Below are 24297 nucleotides of genomic sequence, written 5' to 3' on the forward strand. Positions count from 1 at the left end.
ATGTAAAAAAAAATGCTAAGGGTTTTGCAAAAATCTATACCAGACTAATGATATGTTATACCTCTTAAACATTTTTAAACCTGGTCTTTACATCTAGACACAGCAAATCAGCCTGTGAGCGGCTACAACTAGGATTTGAAACATACTTGGGTAGATTTGTTAAATAGACAGTAAAGTCAAAATTAGACCTCATCAAAGTTGCTTTGTTCACTTGGTATTCTTTATTAAAGTGTAAACTTGGATAGTCTTAGAAGCAGCAGTGCACTACTGATATCTAGCTGGTGATTGGTGACTACATGTATATGCCTCTTGTCATTGGCTCACCTGATGTGCTCAGCTTGCTCCCAGTAGTGCATTGCTGCTCTTGAGCCTACTCAAGTTTACTATTCAAAGAATACCAAGAGAATGAAGCAGATTTGATAATGGAATTAAATTGGAAAGCTGTTTAACTTTATATGTTCTATCTGAATCATGACAGTTTAATTTTTCCATTTTATGTTATTCTCTGAAGCTGATTTACAAAAACTTGAACATCTTTTCATTATTGAGTGAAGATGCTCCACAGAATAACACTGGATCTGAGAGGCTAAAAAGCGAATTTACCTCACTATACAGTCTCTACAGTCTCCTCCTATACACAGTCAGTGCACTGAGTAAAACAGCGTACTCCAGTATGGGCTGACATGCCAATGCCTCCAGGGGAAATAGAAAAGGAAAAAAGATATTGAAAGTGGCTTTTAACCTTTTGGTCACAACTTTAACAGATGGGTCACTACTCACAATAGTTTTCCTTCTGTGCCTGCAGCTTTCTTTAGAGACATTATGCTATTGTAACTCTTTACATGTGCCGTTTGGTGTAGTGCCACATTTTACTGCTGGACACTGACATATGTGAGGTCAGATATTTGTGCATCTTTGACAGATCAGTGAGGTTGTTGGCTTTTTTTACAGCTGTATTGGCACATACAAGACCTTTTATATTTGTGCAGTTTTTATACACATTATTAACGTTACATAACATCTATAAAATAAGCTACATGAATCATTTTGAGTAGTGCAGCCACTGCAAAATTGTACAATTTCCGCTCTGTATCATGCAGCCGACTGAAGTACACAATACAGCATTAAATTTATCTGATCTGTGAATGAGCATCACTTCCATCACAGAGTGCAAGAATACTTAAGGTCCTAGATGGCAGCATCTAGTATGAAGATGTGGAGCTTGACCAATTGGCACCTGTAATGGGTTAATTTAAAATAAGTGCACAAACTCTGAAGAGTTGAAGTACAATAGGAAAAACAAGAGCAAGTTAAAGTGTCAGTAAACCTCAAAAATAATGTTATATAATTCTGCACATAGTGCAGAATTATATAATATTATATTAGCGCAATCTTTATAAAACATAATATTCCCTTTGAATTTTTTTAAAAAAACGGCTGTTTTACAGACCTGCTCTCTGTGCTCTTCTGAGCGGGTCTGTTTTATTCTCACAGCGCATCGGGCCAGCTGTATAGTCACAGCCCGGCCCGACCGCGCCATTATACACAGTGCAGCTCGCTCCTGCTTTGTCTGACAGAGCAGGAGCGAGCTGCACTTAGTGCTATGGCGCGGTCGGGCCGGGCTGTGACTATACAGCTGGCCCGATGCGCTGTGTGAATAAAACAGACCCGCTCAGAAGAGCACAGAGAGCAGGTCTGTAAAACAGCCGTTTTTTTAAAAAAATTCAAAGGGAATATTATGTTTTATAAAGATTGCGCTAATATAATGTTATATAATTCTGCACTATGTGCAGAATTATATAACATTATTTTTGAGGTTTACTGTCCCTTTAAATAGTAGCTATGTCCCTTTTTAAATGATAAATTACATGTAAAATGAAATAGTTTGCATGTATTGTATTTTTTTTAATAGCTTGAGCACTTTATGGCACAGGTAAGTTAGTGATGTTAATAAAATAAAATAAAAAGTTACTTTTGATTATAATGCCAGTCTTCTAAATTTTTATTTTATCTGGTGCTAGAGTGTGCAACTTACAGATCTTCTTATACTATCTTTATATAGCAGTTTTGGTATTCTTTAATAAACATTTAAAGAGGATGTTAGGAGTTAGCATAAGTTTTTAGCTTTCATATGACTGGTAGAACTGGATTTATTTCTCAATTGGTGGCTCCCTGTGATCAGTGTACAGTATAAGTAAACTAGTTAAGACCTCAGAACAGTAGCTGTGTTGAGCTTATATAAGGTCAGTCTCTGGACATAAAATGGTTTTAATCTCTGATGGTATTCATAGTATGATGTATCGGAAGCATCTACCTATTTGCGCTGCAGATTTAACATTGCTCAATTCAGTTATCTACCTGGGCTTTGTGGGCCCTATTTGGCCTTCATCTAACACATAAAATATTAGTTTTGTAGGTAGTATTGATGTAAGCTTTAGGTGGTCATGAAAAATTGTGTTGATCCAGTATGGAAAATTGGAGCACAGAAATATCAGGTTTAAGGCATAAGTAAAAGATAGGGCCTTGGTACAGCAGTATCAGAAGTGTCAGTCCTTGGCAGTACCAGACTCAATCTGTAAGAGAATGAATAAAATATGTGAGGGATAATGGTGTCCTACAATATGGTATGTTTAAAATGCATGCATATACTTAGCTGAGTAGTTGGTAAAGATGTAGACTAACTAGCAGCTTTAGCTGCGCATATGTGGAGAAATGGTTGATCCGGGGGCAGTTTGGGACACGTGGGTAAGTCAGCTCCTCCAATGGACTGCATCTCTCAAACCAGCAACCAGAGAGTCCCTTAATAGAGGTAGTCATCATTCATGACGCAGGTCCGGCACAGAACCAAGAGCACTCTTACACCATCAGGGCCTGGCATTGTGTGCTGCACCACATTTATTTTTTAGGTCTGTATTTGTGTGTGTTGGGATAGCGTGTGTAATATTAGTCAGGTTGATGTTTAGGACAGGGCATGAAGAGCATAAGTGCAGCCATACTCATTGGCAGCCGTCTCCGCCCCTCTTATTATTTTCTTTTAAGTAAAGCAATTTTATTTTTATTTTAAGTTTCTAATTAATCCAATTACCTAGAATCCTCTTCAGACTTATATTTTGACCCTGAAAACACGAAGAAGAGTGACTAAAATATCCATGGTGAGGTGTTCCTCTGTCCAATAAAGGAGTTGGAGTTATGCACACTTATTCATTTTCGGTTTGTTTTCATTTTTACAATTCAGGCAAAGTTAGGTGTTTTTTGTTGTTGTTGTTGTTGTTGTTGTTGTAGTGTGTATGTATATACTCTCACCTATGGCGTTTCTTCAGCGTTGACACTTGTAAAAGGGGCTGGTCATGTGAACGGTGCAGGAGAACCACCTCCGTCACGGCGGTAAATACATTAAGTGAAATACAGAAAATCTCTGCACTCAACCATCAAGGATATCCAGACTCCGTGGTATAAAACTCAGAAATGTATTCGTACATTTAAAAATACAGGATCCACAAAAAGTACTTCATGTAAAAATCAATGCAGGTAGCAAACTGCTGTACGTGTTTCGGGCTCCTCTCAGCCCTTGCTCACCAGCTGTATGCTACTCTCTCAAGTGAAAACCTTTATACCGGTGTACCTTTTCCGTTAACCCTTAAATATACAGTATCAAATAAACACCTTTGGAAAGTCGTATGTACTATGCGCTTGAAAAAAATCTATACATACTTTTGTTTCTAAATCGTAAATGTACACTTTTCATTTTATGGTATATACACTATTCATAATATATATAAACAAACAAAAAACACAGCGCTGAAAAGGCAACCAGGAATCAAACAGTAAAACAGTATAGGATAAATATAATGCTTAATATATAAGAAGAAGCACAAATGGATATTAGTAGATACCACTATTAGCCTTTAAAAATGTGTGTATAAAAAACATATATGTATTAAAAAATGTCCATGAATTAGAATAGGACAAACAGAGTCATAGTCACCAATGTGGTATACTGCTTTAAGGAAAGCTCCAATTCTGAGAGAATGATATCCAAAAGGAACTTGCTAGTAGATATGTCTGATCAATTGCAGTATTTTCCAATAACAATATTATCCAATGGACTTTTCCCTGGGTGCTGCTTGAATTAGGAAACAACTTGCTGCTGTTTCATCAAATGGAACAAACTCTGGGGGATAAAACACAAGCGCAACCCAGATTCAAGGAAGTAAAACAAAATGTATTAAAACACAGTATGCTTTATTCTTCTGTTTGGAAATCTCTTGACAAAGTCTGCTTAGAAGGCAAATGAAACGCGTAGAGTTAAAGAGTTTTAAGCTAAAAGATTTCAAAAGGATCTGCATACATCACTGGTCCTGGAAGCAATCAGCTGTTTAAACCTGCAAAGATTTGACTTTTGAAAGACTGGACTTGCAGTGGATCCTGAACTGTCAGTGAAGCTGTTTATGGCCAGGCTATCTCTGATGTGCCTGTTTTTTACCTGCAATCTTGTAAGTGCAATATAGCACACTGTGTTTTAATACATTTTGTTTTACTTCCTTGAATCTGGGTTGCGCTTGTGTTTTTCCCCCAGAATATATATATATATATATATATATATATATATATATATATATATATATATATATATATATAACATTGATTCAGAATCAAGAATGTAGATAAAATATTGCATAAATAAATTACCACACATATTATTAAACAATTGCATTATCAACCAGATTGGCAAATAACTTATATATGGAATTCAACAGAAAAGGTTGGTATCCATATGGGAATTAAGACCTAGTGGAATTCTATTGTTGAGATTAAAAATCCAATAAACTTCACTTTGGTCTAACAGTCTTTCCCTATCTCCCCCTCTGGTAGGCTTAGGTATAAAATCAATGCCTTGTATATAAAGTAAACTGGCATCAGAGCTATGATGGTCTCTGAAATGTTTACCCACAAGGGTATTGGTATCCGGATCTTCTATTGATCTCAAATGTTGTAAAAACGGTCCTTCATAGACCTTTTAGTATGACCTGTTTACTGTTTGCCACATGCTTTACAGGTAAGAAGATAAACTACATGAGTAGTATTACAATTAATACGGTACTTAATATTATACACCTTCCATGTAGCAGTGGAAACAAATGTATGTATCGCCCTCTTTTACATAATTACATGTTTTACAGATCTTAGCGCTACACTTATAGCAACCTTTCTTTCTGGTTAACCAATTTTGACTTGCATCAATTTTAGGTAACAAAGATGGTGATAGTATATTTCCTATTGATTTTGCCTTTGTATATACAAAATTACAACTGTCTTTTAATAGTTCTTTAAGAATAGAATCTTTGTGTAAAATTGGTAAACATTGTTTTATTATTCCACAGACCTTGTGATAGTCTGTACTATAACCTGTTACAAAGTAGGGTTTATCTCTACCTTTTAGTTTTTACTCCTATCCTTATTGTCATTTTTCTTTTTTATAATCCAGAAGGGAATTTCTTGGGAGACTGTCTACCTTTTTCAGATTTAACTCCAATATCTGTTGTGTGTTACCTCTATCTTTTAGCCCATTGCATGTCTCCCTAAGATGTTTAGTACGATTTTCTTCCTGTGTACAATTCTTAACACGTATAAATTGCCCTTTGGGAATTGATTTCAATAAATGTTTCGGATGACATGAATCATATCTCAGAATAGTGTTACCTGATGTTGCCTTCCTAAATAGTTAATTTCCAAGCTTTTTTTACTGCCATTTACCTGTAAGGATATATCCAAAAAATTAATCCTACAGCAATCCTGTTCCAATGTAAATTTAAAATTCACATTATTACAGTTTATATAATCATGAAAATTCTGTACGCTCTGTTCTCCTCCATTCTACACCACTATTAGGTCATCAATATATTTACCGAAAATATAACATTTCCCTTGAAGGGGTTCCTATTCCCAAAGACGTGGAACAGTTCCCAGAAACCCATAAAGAGGTTCGCAAATTTCTCTGGAGATAGTAACGCCCCTCAAACATAAACAAATTATGAGTAAGGAGATATTCAATAGACTGAATTAAGAATAACTTTAAATCTTTATCATATTCAGAAAAATTATCCAAAAAAACCTGAATTGCTTCAATGCCCAAGTGGTGTGGAATTGAGGTATACAAGGATGAAACATCAATAGAAACTAATCTGTAGCCTTCCTTCCATTCAAGCTTCTCAATTCTATTGATTAATGAGGTAGTGTCTTGAATGTAACCAAACAAACCTCTTATTATAGGCTGAAGGTAAAAATCCACCAATTCAGACAGCTTTTCATTGAGAGAGTCTATCCCAGCGATAATCGGTCTCCCAGGAGGTTAAACCTCATCCTTGTGTAGTTTAGGTAAATAGTGAAAAATTGGAGTGACCGGTTTCTCAACTAGGACAGACTCTCCCAAGGCTGCAGTTAATACTCCTCTGTATATGAATGTATCCAACAGATTTTTAAGAATGGATTGATACCTAACTGTAGGGTCAAAAGACAACTGCTCATAAACCTCTTTATCTGAAAGTTGCCTCAAAGTAGTCCTTTACAGACCAATTCACTACCCTCATTTTCAGCAAGCAAAGATTGTGAATCGCAAACAGCTGTATAGTCTCTAAAGTCCTGCATTGCATTCTGAACATCAGTACAGATATTGTCTCCACTGTCCTGGATGTCTTCAATGCCAAAGAAATGTTTCTTCAAGGCGAGATTCCTCACAAATTTATTGACATCCAGGACAGTGGAGAAGAAGCTAAAACCACATGCAGGAGAAAAACCTAAACCTTTGCTGAGTATTTTGTTTTCTACTTCTGATGATGCCCTACTAGACAAGTTCACTACATTTTTTAAACTTGATTCTGTTTGCTTTGAAGCTTCTTCCTTTGTGGATAATGATTTTGCTTTATTTCCCCCCCTCGCCTGCCCCATGTAATTTCCTTTGTTGGGACCCTTTAGGATTGGTTTCGGGGTAAGCTCCCTGTTTTTTGAGACATTACTTTTATTTTGAATTTTATTACCCTGACTAGTTGATGCACCCATATTAGTCATATTTCCAAAGGCAGAAATAGTTTCCTCTGTGTTTGAGTGATCTGTATCAGCAGTACTGACATCACCATCTGATGAGTCATATTCATATTCTGTTTCACTAAAGGATACATTTCTGCCTTTGTTTATTTGATGATTAATCTTTTTTTGTTTTGCGCTGACCCCTAAGTAAATCCTGAGTATAGGATGCAATGTTATGTGTCCATCTATACTCTATTCAATTTTTGCATTTTAAGCAACGAAAGATCTTTTTTAAAAGATTGCATATTATTTTGAAATGCCTTATCAAATTCTTTAAACTCAGCCACATGTTGTAACTTTTTGAGATCAGTCTGCAGTTCTTGCATCTGTTGAATTAATAAAAGTCTCTGTTTTCTCTTGTAATCAATAAGTAAGTCCATCAAACTTTGTGAACATGTTGTTAACACTTGGTTCCATTTGGAAATAAACTCTTGGCAAGTTACATGAAATGAGGGAAATTTAGAGATACTCAAACCTCTGGGGATATGTGACAATGATTGATATTGCTGAAGAGTTTTGTTGTCAAATTCCAGTCTGATGTATCTTAAGTAAATTATCTATTTGTGTAAATAGATTGTCTAATGTCAATTCGACATCCTCCATGAAATCTTCAATATCAGAAGAGTCACCCTCCAGTGTTAAGTCTCTAAACACATAACTCCCTTCATCCATATTTAATCAATCCACAAAGTGAGTAGTATGGTAAACAGAAAAAATGGTCTAAAAACCTTCTTTTGTATTTAAATTAGGATCCTGAAAGTACTTGAGTACACAATACCTATTTTCTTTAATAGGCAAAACCAATCATAAAGTATTTGTTCACTTGATGCATGACCCTTCATTAGTTCATTTGTCAAAAACAGTACTTTTACCCTTTCTTCAGTCACACACATATATACACTCATAATAGGTAACGATAATTTCTTACATATGAATAAGCCTTCCACTTGCCCAGCTGCTTACCCATTATAACGGATTCACTTGACAACAGAAAAGTTCCAAACTTTCAGCGCTCTGGCTCTCACCTATGGCGTTTCTTCAGCGTCGACACATGTAAAAGGGGCTGGTCATGTGAACGGTGCAGGAGAACCGCCTCGGTCATGGCGGTAAATTTAATAAGGAAGGCAAAATCAGGTAACACTATTCTGAGATATGATTCATGGCATCCGAAACATTTATTGAAATTAATTCCCAAAGGGCAATTTATACGTGTTAAAGGGCCATAAACACTGTTTAAACACTTGAAAGTGATGCAGTATAGCTGTAAAAAGCTGACTAGAAAATATCACCTGAACATCTCTATGTAAAAAAGAAAGATATTTTACCTCAAAAGTTCCTTAGTAGCCACATCCCATTGTAAAGGATTTCTAAGCAGCATATTAGTATGTCTGTCCTGGGACAGCTAAGGGGATGAGCCTCGTGCACTCTCATATTATTTCCCTATTCAGGTTAAAGGAAGCTTACTATGAAATCTCATGAGAGTTAAGTCAAATCTCATGAGATCACAGTAAAAGAGTTCATGACCTCAGCACTGCTGATGCTGATTGGCTGCTGTTCATTTCTTCATATTTTTTTTTACCTGCAGCTGGGAGCAGCTGAGTATAACTTTTTACACAAAACTTACTCTGCTGAGCTGAGGAGATTGTGAGGTAAAATATCTTCCTTTTTTACATAGAGATGCTCAGGTGATATTTTCCTGTCAGCTTCTTACAGTTATACTGCAGTTTCAAGTGATTTAGCATATGAGTATTATGTCCCTTTAAGAGGAATTGTACACGGGAAGAAAATTGTACTAAACTTCTTAGGGAGACATGCAATGGGCTAAAAGATAGAGATTATACTCAACAGATATTGGAGTTAAATCGGAAAAAGGTTTAAAAGAAATTCACTTCTGGATTATAAAAAGAAAAATGACAATAAGGATAGGAGTAAAAACTTTAAAGGTAGAGATAAACCCTACTTTGTAACAGGTTATAGTACAGACTATCACAAGGTCTGTGGAATAATAAAACAATGTTTACCAATTTTACGTGAAGATCCTATTCTTAAAGAACTATTAAAAGACGGTTGTAATTTTGTATCTAAAAAAGGCTATATATATATATATATATATATATATATATATATATACACACAGTATGTGTGTGTATATATGTATATGTGTGTGTGTGTGTGTATATATATATATATATATATATATATATATATATATATATATACACACACACAGTATCAGCGCTGCGGAATCTGTTGGCGCTCTACAAATAACCGATAATAATAATAAAAGTATATATAAACCAAGTTGTAACAAATTCTAAACTTTTGTTTTGCAGAAGTCCATAGGGATGCATATAAAGAGTACAAAGGGGCCAATCGATGTTTACTTGTGTGAAATTGAAGACAAAACAGAGAATTCTTTTGAGCAATTGACAAAAACTGTTAAGATGGAAACAGAAACTATCCTTATTGATGACGGTAATTATTAGTATTGAGGGTGTTATATAAAAATATTGACCTACTTAATAGTGCTGCATCTTTTATCTAAAATTGTTTGATAAATTATTTTGTATTGCACTAATTCAACTGCATGCAAACTATCGCTTTTTACAACAGTTACATATATTTATCAATTTTACGGATTAACCTTAAAGGGACACTGAACCCAATTTTTTTTCTTTCATGATTCAGAATGAGCATGAAATTTTAACCATCTTTCTAATTTACTCCTGTTATCAAATTTTCTTCTTTCTCTTTATCTTTATTTGAAATGCAAGTAAGTTTAGATGCCGGCCCATTTTTGGTGATCAACCTGGGTTGTCCTTGTTGATTGGTAGATAATTTCATCCACCAATAAAACAGTGCTGTCCAGAGTCTGAACCAAAAAAGCTTAGATGCCTTATTTTTCAAATAAAGATAGCAAGAGAGCAAAGAACAATTGATAATAGGAGTAAATTAGAAAGTTGCTTAAAATTGCATGCTTTATCTGAATCACAAAATAAAAAAATTGTGTTCAGTGTCCCTTTAAAAGGACATTGTGTTAGAGCATTTTTACCCCTGCAAATGGTAGACAGCTGATTGCATGCTGATGATCCAGTGACGAGGAATATGTATGTAGACACTAATAGTTGGCTAGCTCATAGTAGTGCATTGCTGCTTCTTTAGGTATGCTTTTCAACAAAGGCTACCGAGAGAGCTAATTAAATTTGAAATTAGAAGTAAATTTAAAAAATCTTTTATAATTGATTACATGCTCTATCTGAAGCATAAAAATTTGTTTGACTTTTGTGTTCAGAGCTGAAAATTTCCACTAGATCTGTTTGAGTACAAAATTACAGTGGACAGGTTAAAAAAAAAGTGACTTTTCTTTCATAAGGTGCTAAGAGTCCGCGCTCTATTTCTTCTGTTATTTAACTCCTGAACACCACGAGGAGACAAATATTCTCAAAGCTTCCAAGAGCACTTCATCCCTCCCACTTCACTGGTATGCCAGTCAAATCATTGCCTCCTAGGAGGCAGGTGAAGAATTGAGGTGCGTAACATTCTTCATTGAGAGGGGTTCTCATACTGATTTGAGGCCCATATTTCCTCCTCAGAGAGCTGTTATGGAGAGACAGAGGGGAGATTGGAGTATGGGATGGTGACAGAATTACTCCTGGTATAGGAATTTATTTATTTTATTTATAAAATATTTTACCAGGAAGGATACATTGAGATTTCTCTTGTTTTTCAAGTATGTCCTGGGTCCACAAAACATTGCATTGATACAATAGGGTACAATAAAATTCAAAAACAATAATACACAATATATACAAAATTTAACATAGAACAGGTAGGAATTAGTCACAAGCATGCAACAGGTGTCGCAGGAACCAGTCCTTTATCTTGCTCCTGTTAGGTCGTCGATATAGTCCACAAGTGGATCCTCTTCTGTAATGTGCTCAGCACTTTGATTGGCTTTCTACTGGAAGCAGTCATTTCTGCAGTTTTCAAGCACAGTAGAATTGGTTCAGGTCAGGCAAGTATGAATTTACACATTGTACTAATATAGCCAACATGCTGTTAGTAGATTTGTTTGTTATGATCATAGCCATGGGGACATATCATTTATTACAGCCATAGTTAATATTACCACATTCACACTAGATTTTATAATGTCACTTTAGTCTAGATGTGCGGCATGGAGACTTTAAGGGACTGTAAGGACCTTTTAATTATATGCTCACTGTTCCCTTATATTCTGGTCTTATTTATTAATCGTTTTTAGTAATGCTTTTGCTATGTTATCTGTACTACAATAAACACTTTGATATTTAGTTAGCGTTCTTCCGTGTTTCTAATGCACACTGGCTTCTCTACGCAGTTTGTAATTCCGATGCACACTACCGACACTTGATCCCGTATCAGGTTAACATGCCTTTAGTCTTTCTACAGGGTTTTTCTTTTTAGCTTGCCTTGATCTAGCAGCACGTTAGTTTATTTTTTTTTATGCGCTTTAAACCCACCATTTTGTTCTGCTGGTTATTGCTTCTGGGATTATCTTTTGTTGCTGCAGTTATTTACCACTCTAAGGGACAGATTACAAGTGGCACACAAGCGATATCTGGTTTATCGAGGCGGATTGCGTGTGTTGGAAGTAGTGCAATTGAATTTAATGCACGTCAGGACAGTGTGACCTCAGAGCTCTGGTTATTTGTTACACTCGAATAAGAAGTTGCACAAAATAAATAAATATAGTAAAAAGTACAGTTACACTCATAACACCATCTAATAATAAATATTTTAACAAAATATTGCATAACGAAGTTATAAGGGCTCAAAGATATGAGGTCTCAGGTGTTAGAAAAAAAAGGCAGACAAAGGGCTTTAACATAAAGATACATACGCATTTAGATGTGTATGTATGTGTGTGTATGAATGTATGTGTATATACTGTATGTATGTTATATATATATTATATATGTGTATGTATGTGTATGTATATGTGTGTATATGTGTGTGTGTGTGTGTATATATATATATATATATATATATATATATATATATATATATATATATAGTGTGTGTGTATGTATTGACAGACATATATACATGTATAAACACATATATACATAGATATAGACACATTATATAGGTACTTAGGAAAATGCGATCAGGTCTGTGCGACTTGTTGGGTTTATTTATTTTCTGCATTTTTCGCTCTCCATTGAAGTCGGTGGGAGAATATTTTAATGCGTGTTGCGGTATTGTAACTTCAGCTTTTCATGTGCATCAGGTTAGTGCTTAAACAAAACCTTTTTACTTTCAACTTGTAATACTCACGGTACCTGATGCGCAAAAAATCCAAAGTCGAGCACTGTTAGCACGTGATCGGGAACGATAATTAGAAGTTCACTAGTAATCTAGCCCTAAGAGAGGGTAAGGTGTTTTTTTGTTGTTTTTGTTTTAAGTGCCGATGCAAGTTATTGTTTCTTATTAATCTTTTGTATTATAATATTAAATTGTGTGTGTATATAATATAAAGGGGATCTATATTAGTATTACTATAATTGCTACAGTATTTCCCTTGTTCTCTGGCTTTTCAATTTAAGTTCCTGACTATGTTTTATCTTTCGTCTCCCATTTCTTAATATATACAGTATAGTGCTGAGGTGTTTTTGTTTGTTTTTTGCAAGCTGGTTACTGTTATTCCACCAATTCAGCTTTGCAATTCTTGTATGGCTCAGCTTATACATTCTAACCTGTCAAATGCTGCCCTTGCATCTAAAGGAATCAGTCCTCCTCAGATTTTGCTCCAGGTTTTAAAGAATTACTGTGGCTTAAGGTACCGGTTTTTACCTGTAATATTTTTTGAATGAAGTCAAAATCTTAATATATTTTTGAGCAGCTGCATATATATTTTCCTTCCATAAGGCAGGGAGAGTCCACAACTTCATTCCTTACTGTTGGGAAATACAACACTTGGTCGCCAGGAGGAGGCAGACACCCCAGCCAAAGGCTCAAATATCCCTCCCACTTCCCCTATCCCCCAGTTATTCTTTGCCTTTCGTCACTATAGGAGGTGGCAGAGAAGTGTCAGAAGATTTGGATAGTCCTGTAATGGGTATGTTCCCTTGAGAAAGGACTGGCGTTTTAAGTAATCATGTCAACCTCTCAGTGAGAGTATTGATGAAAGTTAGAGTCTGGAGATGCAGGGAAAGTTTTTCTGCAAACCCATCCAGACTGTCGCTAACCGCTCCTGAGCAATCCGTGTTGACGAGTTTCAATGATTGCTGCTACACACTCAAGTTCATGTCAGAAGTGCTGCTGTAAGACTGTCACACTTGAGAGGCTGTGCCTGTTCCACAGCATGGATCTTGGAGGGTAAGACCGTTTTTTTAAATATACAATTTAAAACGCTATACAGGGTCACAGTGTGGCTCCTTTTTACATTGATAGGATCAAGGGTTAATATCTCCTTCAGGGAGATTATTTGAACAGTTTGGGGATTTATATCTGCTTAATGTGAGAGTTTTTTTTGGCTTGGAACAAACAGGTTTCACTTTCATTTTTGAAGTGTTGCGCAGCTCATAATAGCTTGGCACCCTTTTTCATAGCAGGGGAAGTCCTGGCTTACGTACCACGTGACCGGGTGTGGTCTCTTTTATTTCCTAAGATCCTGTTGCAGACATCACTCCTGAGGAGAGCGTTTTCACTGTTAGCTGTCTGGGCCTAGGAGGTTGCGAGTGCCCCAGCCATTGGGAGTATTAAGGTGTAGTTTTTTAAATAAAAGCTCTTCCTTTTGATTGTCCTTCTGTGGGTATATACTCCGCTATGGAGGACTCCTAATACTACATTAGAAGGTTCCGCTCCTTCTGTACTTATTAATAATTCCTGCTTATATTGTGAGGCGGCTGTGGTTTGCCCGCCTGCTCACTCCTGGAATAAGTCCAAACAGACTAAGAAGACCGCAGAGAACAAATTGGCATGAAGGGGCAGCCCCCGATCCGGGATCGGATCGAGTAGGGAACAGACTGTTTCTTTTTTTTCTTCAGACGCTTGGTTCCAGGATGTACTGGGTCCTGGAGGTTGTAGCTCAAGGATACAGGATATGATTCAAGACTCATTCGCCCAGGGGCAGATTCCTACTCTCCAGTCTTTCGACAAGACCAGAAAAAAGGGCTGCCTTCTTAGGTTGCATACAGAATCTCAACTCTCTAGGCGTAATTGTCCCGGTACCTACAGCAGAAAGAGGTTTGGTGTTTTATTCAAACCTTTTCATGGTCCCAAAGGAGGAGGGAACTTAACGTCCAATTCTGGACCTAAAGTGCCTAAACAAGTTTCTGAGTGTTTCCTCTTTCAAGATGGAAACAATATGGTCAATCCTGCCTCTGGTTGAGGAAGGACAGTTATGAAGGATGCATACCTTTAATGTCCCGAATCACAGGGAATATTTTCAGTTCCTGAGGTTTGCTTTTCTGGATCAGCACTTCCAGTTCATAGCTCTTCCGTTTGGCCTAGCTACTGCTCCAAGGATATTTACAAAGGTTCTGGGGGCTCTTATAGCCGTTGCCAGAACACAAGGTATTGCAGTAGCGCCTTACTTGGACCATATCTTGGTACAGGCACCATCTTTTCGTCTAGCGGAAGAACATTTGGAGTCCCTTCTCAGTCTTCTTCGATCACATGGATGGAAGATAAACTTGGAAATGAGTTCTCTTACTCAAAGTACAAGGGTGAATTTCCTGGGAACTATAATAGACTCCATATCCATGAGAATATTCCTCACAGATCAGAGATGTTACAAGCTAACTTCCGCATATCTTGGCCTCCTCGAGACCCTTAGTGACTCAGTGTATGGAGGTAATCTGACTCATGGTGTCCTGCATGGACATCATTCCTTTTGCCTGATTCCATCTCAAACCCTTACAACTATGCATGCTGAGACAATGGAACGATGGCCATTCAGATTTGTCTCCAGATTGTGCTGGACAGCCTGTCGAGAGACTCGCTCTCCTGGTGGCTCTGTCCAGATTATCTGTCCCAAGGCACATACTTTTTGAGACCGTCCTGGGAGATTGTGACTAGGGACGCAAGCCTTTCCGCTTGGGGTGCCAAGAAGGCACAAGGTCTGTGGACTCGGGAGTCCTCCCTTCCGATCACTAATTTTGGAACTCCGGGCAATCTTCAATACCTAGTTTATCCTAGTTTGTCCTAGTTTATCAGATTCCAATCAGACAATATAACCTTGGTTGCCTATATCAACCATCAAGGGGGAACAAGAAGTTCCTTGGCGATGAGAGAACTATCTGAGATACTAGAGTGGGCGGAGACTCACAAATGTACGCTGTCACCGATCCACTTTCCGGGTTTGGAGTACTGGGAAGCGGACTTCCTCAGCAGCCAATCCTTTTATCCAGGGGAATGGTTTCTTCACCCCGAGGTGTTTGCAGAGATATACAGCGAGTGGGGGACGCTGGAGATAGATCTCATGGCATCCCGTCTCAATACCAAGCTACCCAGGTATGGGTCAAGGTCGAGGGATCCTCAGGCGGAATTGATAGATGCCCTATCAGTTCCATGGAGGATCAGTCTCATATATTTTTTTCCTCCATTACCGCTTCTCCCTCGTGTGGTGGCTCACATCATGCAGGAGCGAGCATCTGTGATTCTGATTGCTCCATCGTAGCCGCGAAGGAAGTGGTTTGCGGATCTGGTGGGTATGTCCTCATCTCCTCAGTGGAGGTTACCTTGTCGCAGAGATCTGCTGATACAGGGTCCTTTCATTCATCAAAATCTAGATTCTCTGAGGCTGACTGCGTAGAGATTGAACGCTTAGTCTTTGCCAAAAGAGGGTTCTCTGAGAGTATTATCGATACTCTGGTTCAAGCTCGTAAGCCAGTTACTCGTCGTATCTACCATAAAGTGTGAAGGACTTACTTGTACTGGTGTGAAGAGCGTGGTTTTTTTCCAGGATGGACTGGAGAAGGGCATATCTGCTAGTTCCCTGAAGGAACAGATATTGTCCCTGACAGTGATACTGCAAAAAAGATTGGCTGAGCTTCCAGATGTGCAGTCCTTTGTTAAGGATTTGGCTAGGATCAGACCCGTGTTTAGATCTGGGGCTCCACCTTGGAGTCTCAATCTTGTTCTTAGTGTTTTGCAGCAGGCTCCGTTTGATCCTATGCATACTGTTGACATTAAATTGTTATCTTGGAAGGTTCTTTTTTTTGTTGGCTATTGCCTCTGTGCGCAGAGTTTCTGAGATTTTTGCTTTGCAATGTGATCCCTCTTATCTGGTTTTTCATGCTTATAAGGTGGTTTTACGCACTAAACTAAGTTTCCTCCCTAAGGTGGTATTGAATCGTAACTAGGGATTGGCGAATGTGTTTATATCCGAATTCGATTGTTAGAACGAATGTTATTGTAGAAATTCGATTTACATAATAGAATGTTGATAAGAACGAATATTCTTAAAAATTCGATTTTCGAGTGTTATTTACAGTTTTCGAATGTCACATTTGAATTCGAATGTCACAATCGAATTCGAATGTCACATTTGAATTTGAATGTCACATTCGAATTCGAATGTTATATTCGAATATCACATTCGAATTAGAATATTACATTTATAAAACACAATTGTAAACTAGAAACACTATTTCGAATGTCACATTCAAATCGAATATCACATTAGAATCGAATGTCACATTCGAATGTCACATTCGAATTCGAATATTACATTTATAAAACACAGTATTAGACTAGAAATACTATTTTGAATTTGAATGTCACATTCGAATCGAATATCACATTTAAAACACAGTATTAAACTAGAAATACTATTTCAAATTCGAATGTCACATTCGAATTCAAATGTAGCATTCAAATTCGAATATTACATTTATTAAACACAATTATAGACTAGAAATACTATTTCAAATTCGAATGTCACATTCAAATTCGAATATTACATTTCGAAATTGAATGTATACATAGCTAAACATTCTATTATTCGAACGAATATTTTCGAATTTTATTGAAAAATTCGAAAACGAAAATTCGAAAATAGAATGTTAGAATGTTATATAAACATTCGAAATTCGATACGAACGAATGTATCAAAATTCGTTTTAAATTTCGAATTTTTAGAAACATTCGCCTATCCCTAATCGTAAGATTAATCAAGAAATTGTTATTCCTTCCTTGTGTCCTAATCCTCCTCCAGCGAAGAAACGTTTGCTTCATAATCTAGATGTGGTTCATGCCTTCAAGTCCTATCTTCAGGCTACTAAGGAATTCAGACAATCTTCCTCTTTGTCATCTATACAGGGAAGCTTAAGGGGCAGAAGGCTACTACGACTTTTCTATCTTTCTGGTTGAGGAGTGTCATCTGCTTATCTTATGAGACAGCAGGACGACATGCTTCTGAGAGGATAAGGGCTCATTCCACTAGAGCAGTGGCTTCCTCTTGGGCTTTTAAGAACGAAGCCTCAATGGATCATGTTTGGACCTGGTCCTCCTTACACACTTTTTCTAAATTTTACAAGTTTGATGTGTTTACTTCAGTTGAAGCAGCTTTCGGGAGAAAAGTTTTGTAGACTGTGGTGCCCTCAGAATAGGGCCCGCCTCCTTTTTCTGTCCCCTCCCATTATTTATTCAGTGTCCTCTGGAGCTTGGGTATAGTTTTCTTAACAGAAAGGAATGAAGTTGTGGACTCTCCCTGCCTTATGGAAGGAAAACATAATTTATGCTTACCAGATAAATTCCTCTCCTTCCTGGCAGGGAGAGTCCACGACCCCGCCCGTAGTTTATTTTTTTTATGGGTGGCTCCCTTTTTATTTTATTTCTAATGGCATTTTTTATGCCCTGATGTTTCTCCTACTTTTCTTTGTTCCCTCTGCCGAATGAAGGGGGGGTAGGGGAAGTGGGAGGGATATTTAAGCCTTTGGCTGGGGTTTCTTTGCCTCCTCCTGGTGGCCAGGTGTTGTATTTCCCAACAGTCGGAATGAAGTCGTGGACTCTCTCCCTGCCAGGAAGGAAAGGAATTTATCTGGTAAGCATAAATTATGTTTTTCTTCTACAAGATATGACGAGTCCACGGATTTCATCATTAATTGTGGGATTTATCCTCCTGCTAACAGGAAGTGGCAAAGAGCACCACAGCAGAGCTGTATATATAGCTCCTCCCTTCCCTTCACCTCCAGTCATGTTCTTTGCCTGTGTTAGTAATAGGAAGAGGTAAAGTGAGGTGTTAGTTTAGATTCTTCAATCAAGAAGTTTTTTTATTTTAAAATAGTGCTAGAGAGTGCTATTTTTCTCAGGGGGAAATCGTCAGTCTCTTGCTTCCCAAGAGGAGTGGAGACATATTATTTTCTGCCCTGATGTTGATGATCTTAGCAAACATTATCTAAGATCCATGATGGTTCCCACAGTGCAGCTGAAGGTAGTGTAAGAAAATCTTTAGTGTGGAGAACGATGTCTTGCTACAAGCAGCATTGAGGTATGTTCAGTGTTTTGTTTTCTGGGGAGACTTGATACATCAGAACAGGCTGACATTATCCCCTATATGGGGAAGGGTAAGCAGTATGCACTAAGAAAAAAGGATATGGTGTACTTGAAATCCCTTTATTTATTTATTTTATTGCCAGAAGTATGTTAAGACCTTGGTGGCTTATCTTGGGCTGGACGCTGGGAGACTTAGGGCAGTTAATTTTATTGCTGGATGCAGGACTCTGTGTTACGGTTTGGTCTGCATTAGAGTTTACTTGGCACATATTTTTTCTGGAAAGCATAGGGGTCAGAAAGCTACGGCTACCTTTCTTTCTTTTTGGCTGAAGAGTATAATCCATCTGGCGTATGAGACTGCTGGACAGCAGCCTCCTGAAAGAATTACGGCTCATTCTACTAGGGCTGTGGCTTCCTCATAAGCATTTAAAAACGATGCTTCTGTTGAACAGATTTGCAAGGCTGCGACATGGTCGTCTCTTCACACTTTTTCCAAATTTTCCAAATTTGATACTTTTGCTTCTTCTGAGGCTGGTTTTGGGAGAAAGGTTCTTCAAGCAGTGGTGCCTTTTGTTTAGGTTCCTGTCTTGTCCCTCCCTTTCATCCGTGTCCTGTAGCTTTGGTATTGTATCCCACAAGTAAGGATGAAATCAGTGGACTCGTCATATCTTGTAGAAGAAAAGGAAATTAATGCTTACCTGATAAATTAATTTCTTCTACGATATGACGAGTCCATGGCCCACCCTGTTATTTTAAGACAGGTTTAGATTATATTATATTTTTTATAAACTTCAGTCACCTCTGCACCTTTGGCTTTTCCTTTCTCTTCCTAACTTCGGTCGAATGACTGGAGGTGGAGGAAATGGAGGAGCTATATATACAGCTCTGCTGTGGTGCTCTTTGCCACTTCCTGTTAGCAGGAGGATAAATCTCACAAGTAAGGATGAAATCCGTGGACTCGTCATATCGTAGAAGAAATTAATTTATCAGGTAAGCATAAATTTCCTTTTTCATGTTGTTTGAAATGCAAGAATGTAAGTTTAGATGCCGGCCCATTTTTGGTGAACATAATGTTTTCTCTGCACCGGGTGTGGTGGATGTATGGAGAACCTTTAATCCAGACTATCTTGATTTCAGCTGTTTCTTCAAGCCGTACAACGCTCTCTCTAGGATAAATGTAATATTGATTTCAGAGGGATTAATCTCCAGAATAAAGGAGTTTAAGATTCTTGATTTTCTACTCTCTGACTACACCCTGTTGGTGTTAGATATGGAGGGGCTTGTGAGACCCAATTTAAATAGATTATCTTTTCCCATACCTTTTTATGAAATTGAATCCCTTTATAGATAATAAAAAAAAATGGGAAGAATTTAGCAATTCTAATAAGGAGTTTATGGAAAACTAACATGTTTCTGAAAACATCAAAAAGCTTATATGAAGGCAGAAATTAATAATTTAATTAGGTTGAAAAAAATACAAAGTCAAATTATATTTATATCATTACTAAATTTAGATTGTATGAATCTTTATGAAAATATTAGCAGATAGGCTAAAGCAAATACTTCCAAAATTGATCAGACAGGTTTTGTAGGGGGTAAATACTCAGTATACAAAATGTTCCTTATATTTATTTTTTCTCCAACATTGGTGTGTCCGGTCCACGGCGTCATCCTTACTTGTGGGAATATCTCTTCCCCAACAGGAAATGGCAAAGAGTCCCAGCAAAGCTGGCCATATAGTCCCTCCTAGGCTCCGCCCACCCGTCATTCTCTTTGCCGTTGCACAGGCAACATCTCCACGGAGATGGTTACGAGTATGTGGTGTTTAGTTGTAGTTTTTTTATTCTACTATCAAGAGTTTGTTATTTTAAAATAGTGCTGGTATGTACTATTTACTCTGAAACAGAAAAAGATGAAGATTTCTGTTTGTGAGAGGAAGATGATTTTAGCAGACAGTAACTAAAATCGATTGCTGTTTCCACATAGGACTGTTGAGATGAAGTAACTTCAGTTGGGGGAAACAGTTAGCAGACTTTTCTGCTTAAGGTATGACTAGCCATATTTCTAACAAGACTGTGTAATGCTGGAAGGCTGTCATTTCCCCTCATGGGGACCGGTAAGCCATTTTCTTAGTCTCAAACAGAATAAAGGGCTTAATATGGGCTATAAAACTGGTAGACACTTTTATGGGCTAAATCGATTGCTTTATTTGGACATTTTATACATGTTTATGCTGATAATTCACACTTATAAACTTGGGGAACGTTTTTTAACGTCAGGCACTATGTTAGACACCTTTTCCAGTCAGGAAGGGCCTTCCCAGTTGTAGGCTGAGCCTCATTTTCGCGCCATTACTGCGCAGTTGTTTTTGAGAGCAAGACATGCAGATGCATGTGTGAGGACCTGAAAGTAGTTGGAAAAGTTCCTAGAAGGAGTCATTTGGTATCGTATTCCCCTCTGGGCTTGGTTAAGTCACAGCAAAGGCTGTAGCTGGGACTGTATAGGGGTTAAATCTGTAACTGACTCCGGTTTCGTTATTTTAAGGGTTAAAGCTCTGAAAACTGGGAAGCGGATTATCTGAGTCGTCAGACATTCCATCCGGGGAAGTTGGAACTCCACCCGGAGATCTTTGCCCAGTTGACTCAATTATGGGGCATTCCAGACATGGATCTGATGGCATCTCGTCAGAACTTCAAGGTTCCTTGCTACGGGTCCAGATCCAGGGATCCCAAGGCGACTCTAGTGGATGCACTAGTAGCACCTTGGACCTTCAACCTAGCTTATGTGTTTCCACCGTTTCCTCTCATTCCCAGGCTGGTAGCCAGGATCAAACAGGAGAGGGCCTCGGTGATCTTGATAGCTCCTGCGTGGCCACGCAGGACTTGGTATGCAGACCTGGTGAATATGTCATCGGTTCCACCATGGAAGCTACCTTTGAGACAGGACCTTCTTGTTCAGGGTCCATTCGAACATCCAAATCTGGTCTCCCTCCAGCTGACGGCTTGGAGATTGAACGCTTGATTCTATCAAAGCGTGGGTTTTCAGATTCTGTGATAGATACTCTGGTTCAGGCCAGAAAACCGGTAACTAGAAAGATTTACCATAAAGTATGGAAAAGATATATCTGCTGGTGTGAATCCAAGGGATTCCCATGGAATAAGATAAAAATTCCTAAGATTCTTTCCTTTCTGCAAGAAGGTTTGGATAAGGGATTATCTGCGAGTTCTCTAAAGGGACAGATTTCTGCTTTATCTGTCTTACTACACAAACGACTGGCAGCTGTGCCAGATGTTCAAGCTTTTGTTCAGGCTCTGGTTAGGATCAAGCCTGTTTACAGACCTTTGACTCCTCCCTGGAGTTTAAATCTAGTTCTTTCAGTTCTTCAAGGGGTTCCGTTTGAACCTCTACATTCCATAGATATTAAGTTGTTATCTTGGAAAGTTTTGTTTTTGGTTGCTATTTCTTCTGCTAGAAGAGTTTCAGAGTTATCTGCTCTGCAGTGTTCTCCGCCCTATCTGGTGTTCCATGCAGATAAGGTGGTTTTGCGTACTAAGCCTGGTTTTCTTCCAAAGGTTGTTTCTAACAAAAATATTAACCAGGAGATAGTTGTACCTTCTTTGTGTCCGAATCCAGTTTCAAAGATGGAACGTTTGTTACACAATTTGGACGTAGTCCGTGCTCTAAAATTCTATTTAGAAGCTACAAAAGATTTCAGACAAACATCTTCTCTGTTTGTCGTCTATTCTGGTAAAAGGAGAGGTCAAAAAGCGACTTCTACCTCTCTTTCCTTTTGGCTTAAAAGCATAATCCGATTGGCTTATGAGACTGCCGGACGGCAGCCTCCTGAAAGAATCACAGCTCACTCCACTAGGGCTGTGGCTTCCACATGGGCCTTCAAGAACGAGGCTTCTGTTGATCAGATATGTAAGGCAGCGACTTGGTCTTCACTGCACACTTTTGCCAAATTTTACAAATTTGATACTTTTGCTTCTTCGGAGGCTATTTTTGGGAGAAAGGTTTTGCAAGCCGTGGTGCCTTCCGTTTAGGTAACCTGATTTGCTCCCTCCCTTCATCCGTGTCCTAAAGCTTTGGTATTGGTTCCCACAAGTAAGGATGACGCCGTGGACCGGACACACCAATGTTGGAGAAAACAGAATTTATGCTTACCTGATAAATTACTTTCTCCAACGGTGTGTCCGGTCCACGGCCCGCCCTGGTTTTTTAATCAGGTCTGATGAATTATTTTCTCTAACTACAGTCACCACGGTACCATATGGTTTCTCCTATTTTTTCCTTCTGTCCGTCGGTCGAATGACTGGGGTGGGCGGAGCCTAGGAGGGACTATATGGCCAGCTTTGCTGGGACTCTTTGCCATTTCCTGTTGGGGAAGAGATATTCCCACAAGTAAGGATGACGCCGTGGACCGGACACACCGTTGGAGAAAGTAATTTATCAGGTAAGCATAAATTCTGTTATCTGTGAATTTGATAGAAATTTGGTATAATCTGGGGGTTCCACTCTGTCAGAGGCCTCCATGCTGTCATTGGACGCAGAGAAGGCCTTTGACAGAGTAGAATGAGATTTTTTGATCCAGACATTGAAGTCCTTTGGTTTTAAATGTACTTTCTTTCATGTAATTAGCAAGAGTCCATGAGCTAGTGACGTATGGGATATACATTCCTACCAGGAGGGGCAAAGTTTCCCAAACCTCAAAATGCCTATAAATACACCCCTCACCACACCCACAAATCAGTTTTACAAACTTTGCCTCCCGTGGAGGTGGTGAAGTAAGTTTGTGCTAGATTCTACGTTGATATGCGCTTCGCAGCAGGCTGGAGCCCGGTTTTCCTCTCAGTGTGCAGTGAATGTCAGAGGTATGTGAAGAGAGTATTGCCTATTTGAATTCAATGGTCCCTTCTACGGGATCTATTTCATAGGTTCTCAGTTATCGGTCGTAGAGATTCATCTCTTACCTCCCTTTTCAGATCGACGACATACTCTTATGTACCATTACCTCTACTGATTCTCGTTTCAGTACTGGTTTGGCTTTCTACTACATGTAGATGAGTGTCCTGGGGTAAGTAAGTCTTATTTTTGTGACACTCTAAGCTATGGTTGGGCACTTTTATATAAAGTTCTAAATATATGTGTGTAAACATTTATTTGCCTTGATTCAGGATGTTCAATATTCCTTTTTTCAGACAGTCAGTTTCATTATTGGGATAATGCATATGAATTAAAACATTTTTTCTTACCTTAAAAATTGACTTTTTTCCCTGTGGGCTGTTAGGCTCGCGGGGGCTGAAAATGCTTCATTTTATTGCGTCATTCTTGGCGCAGACTTTTTTGGCGCAAAAATTTTCTTTGTCATTTCCGGCGTCATACTTGTCGCCGGAAGTTGCGTCATGTTTTTGACGTTTTTTCGCGCCAAAAATGTCGGCGTCACCGGATGTGGCGTCATTTTTGGCGCCAAAGCATTTAGGCGCCAAATAATGTGGCCGTCTTTTTTGGCGCTAAAAAATATGGGCGTCATTATTGTCTCCACATTATTTAAGTCTAGTTGTTTATTTGCTTCTGGTTGCTAGAAGCTTGTTCATTGGCATTTTTTCCCATTCCTGAAACTGTCATTTAAGGAATTTGATAAATTTTGCTTTATATGTAGTTTTTTCTATTACATATTGCAAGATGTCTCAGATTGACCCTGAATCAGAAGCTACTTCTGGAAAATCG

At 38.3% G+C, this 24297-nt stretch overlaps 1 protein-coding gene across 1 annotated transcript in view; it reads left to right on the plus strand.

Moving 5' to 3' along the window:
• E2F6 (E2F transcription factor 6) overlaps nt 1-24297 on the plus strand; it is an 82625-nt gene that overhangs the window by 49637 nt on the left and 8691 nt on the right. The window contains exon 6 of the mRNA XM_053709675.1: nt 9417-9558. Within this exon, the coding sequence (XP_053565650.1) occupies nt 9417-9558 (142 nt within the window). The remainder of the gene's footprint in view (nt 1-9416; nt 9559-24297) is intronic.

The sequence above is a fragment of the Bombina bombina genome, chromosome 4 (genome assembly GCF_027579735.1).
Source record: "Bombina bombina isolate aBomBom1 chromosome 4, aBomBom1.pri, whole genome shotgun sequence".
Lineage (NCBI taxonomy): Eukaryota > Metazoa > Chordata > Amphibia > Anura > Bombinatoridae > Bombina > Bombina bombina.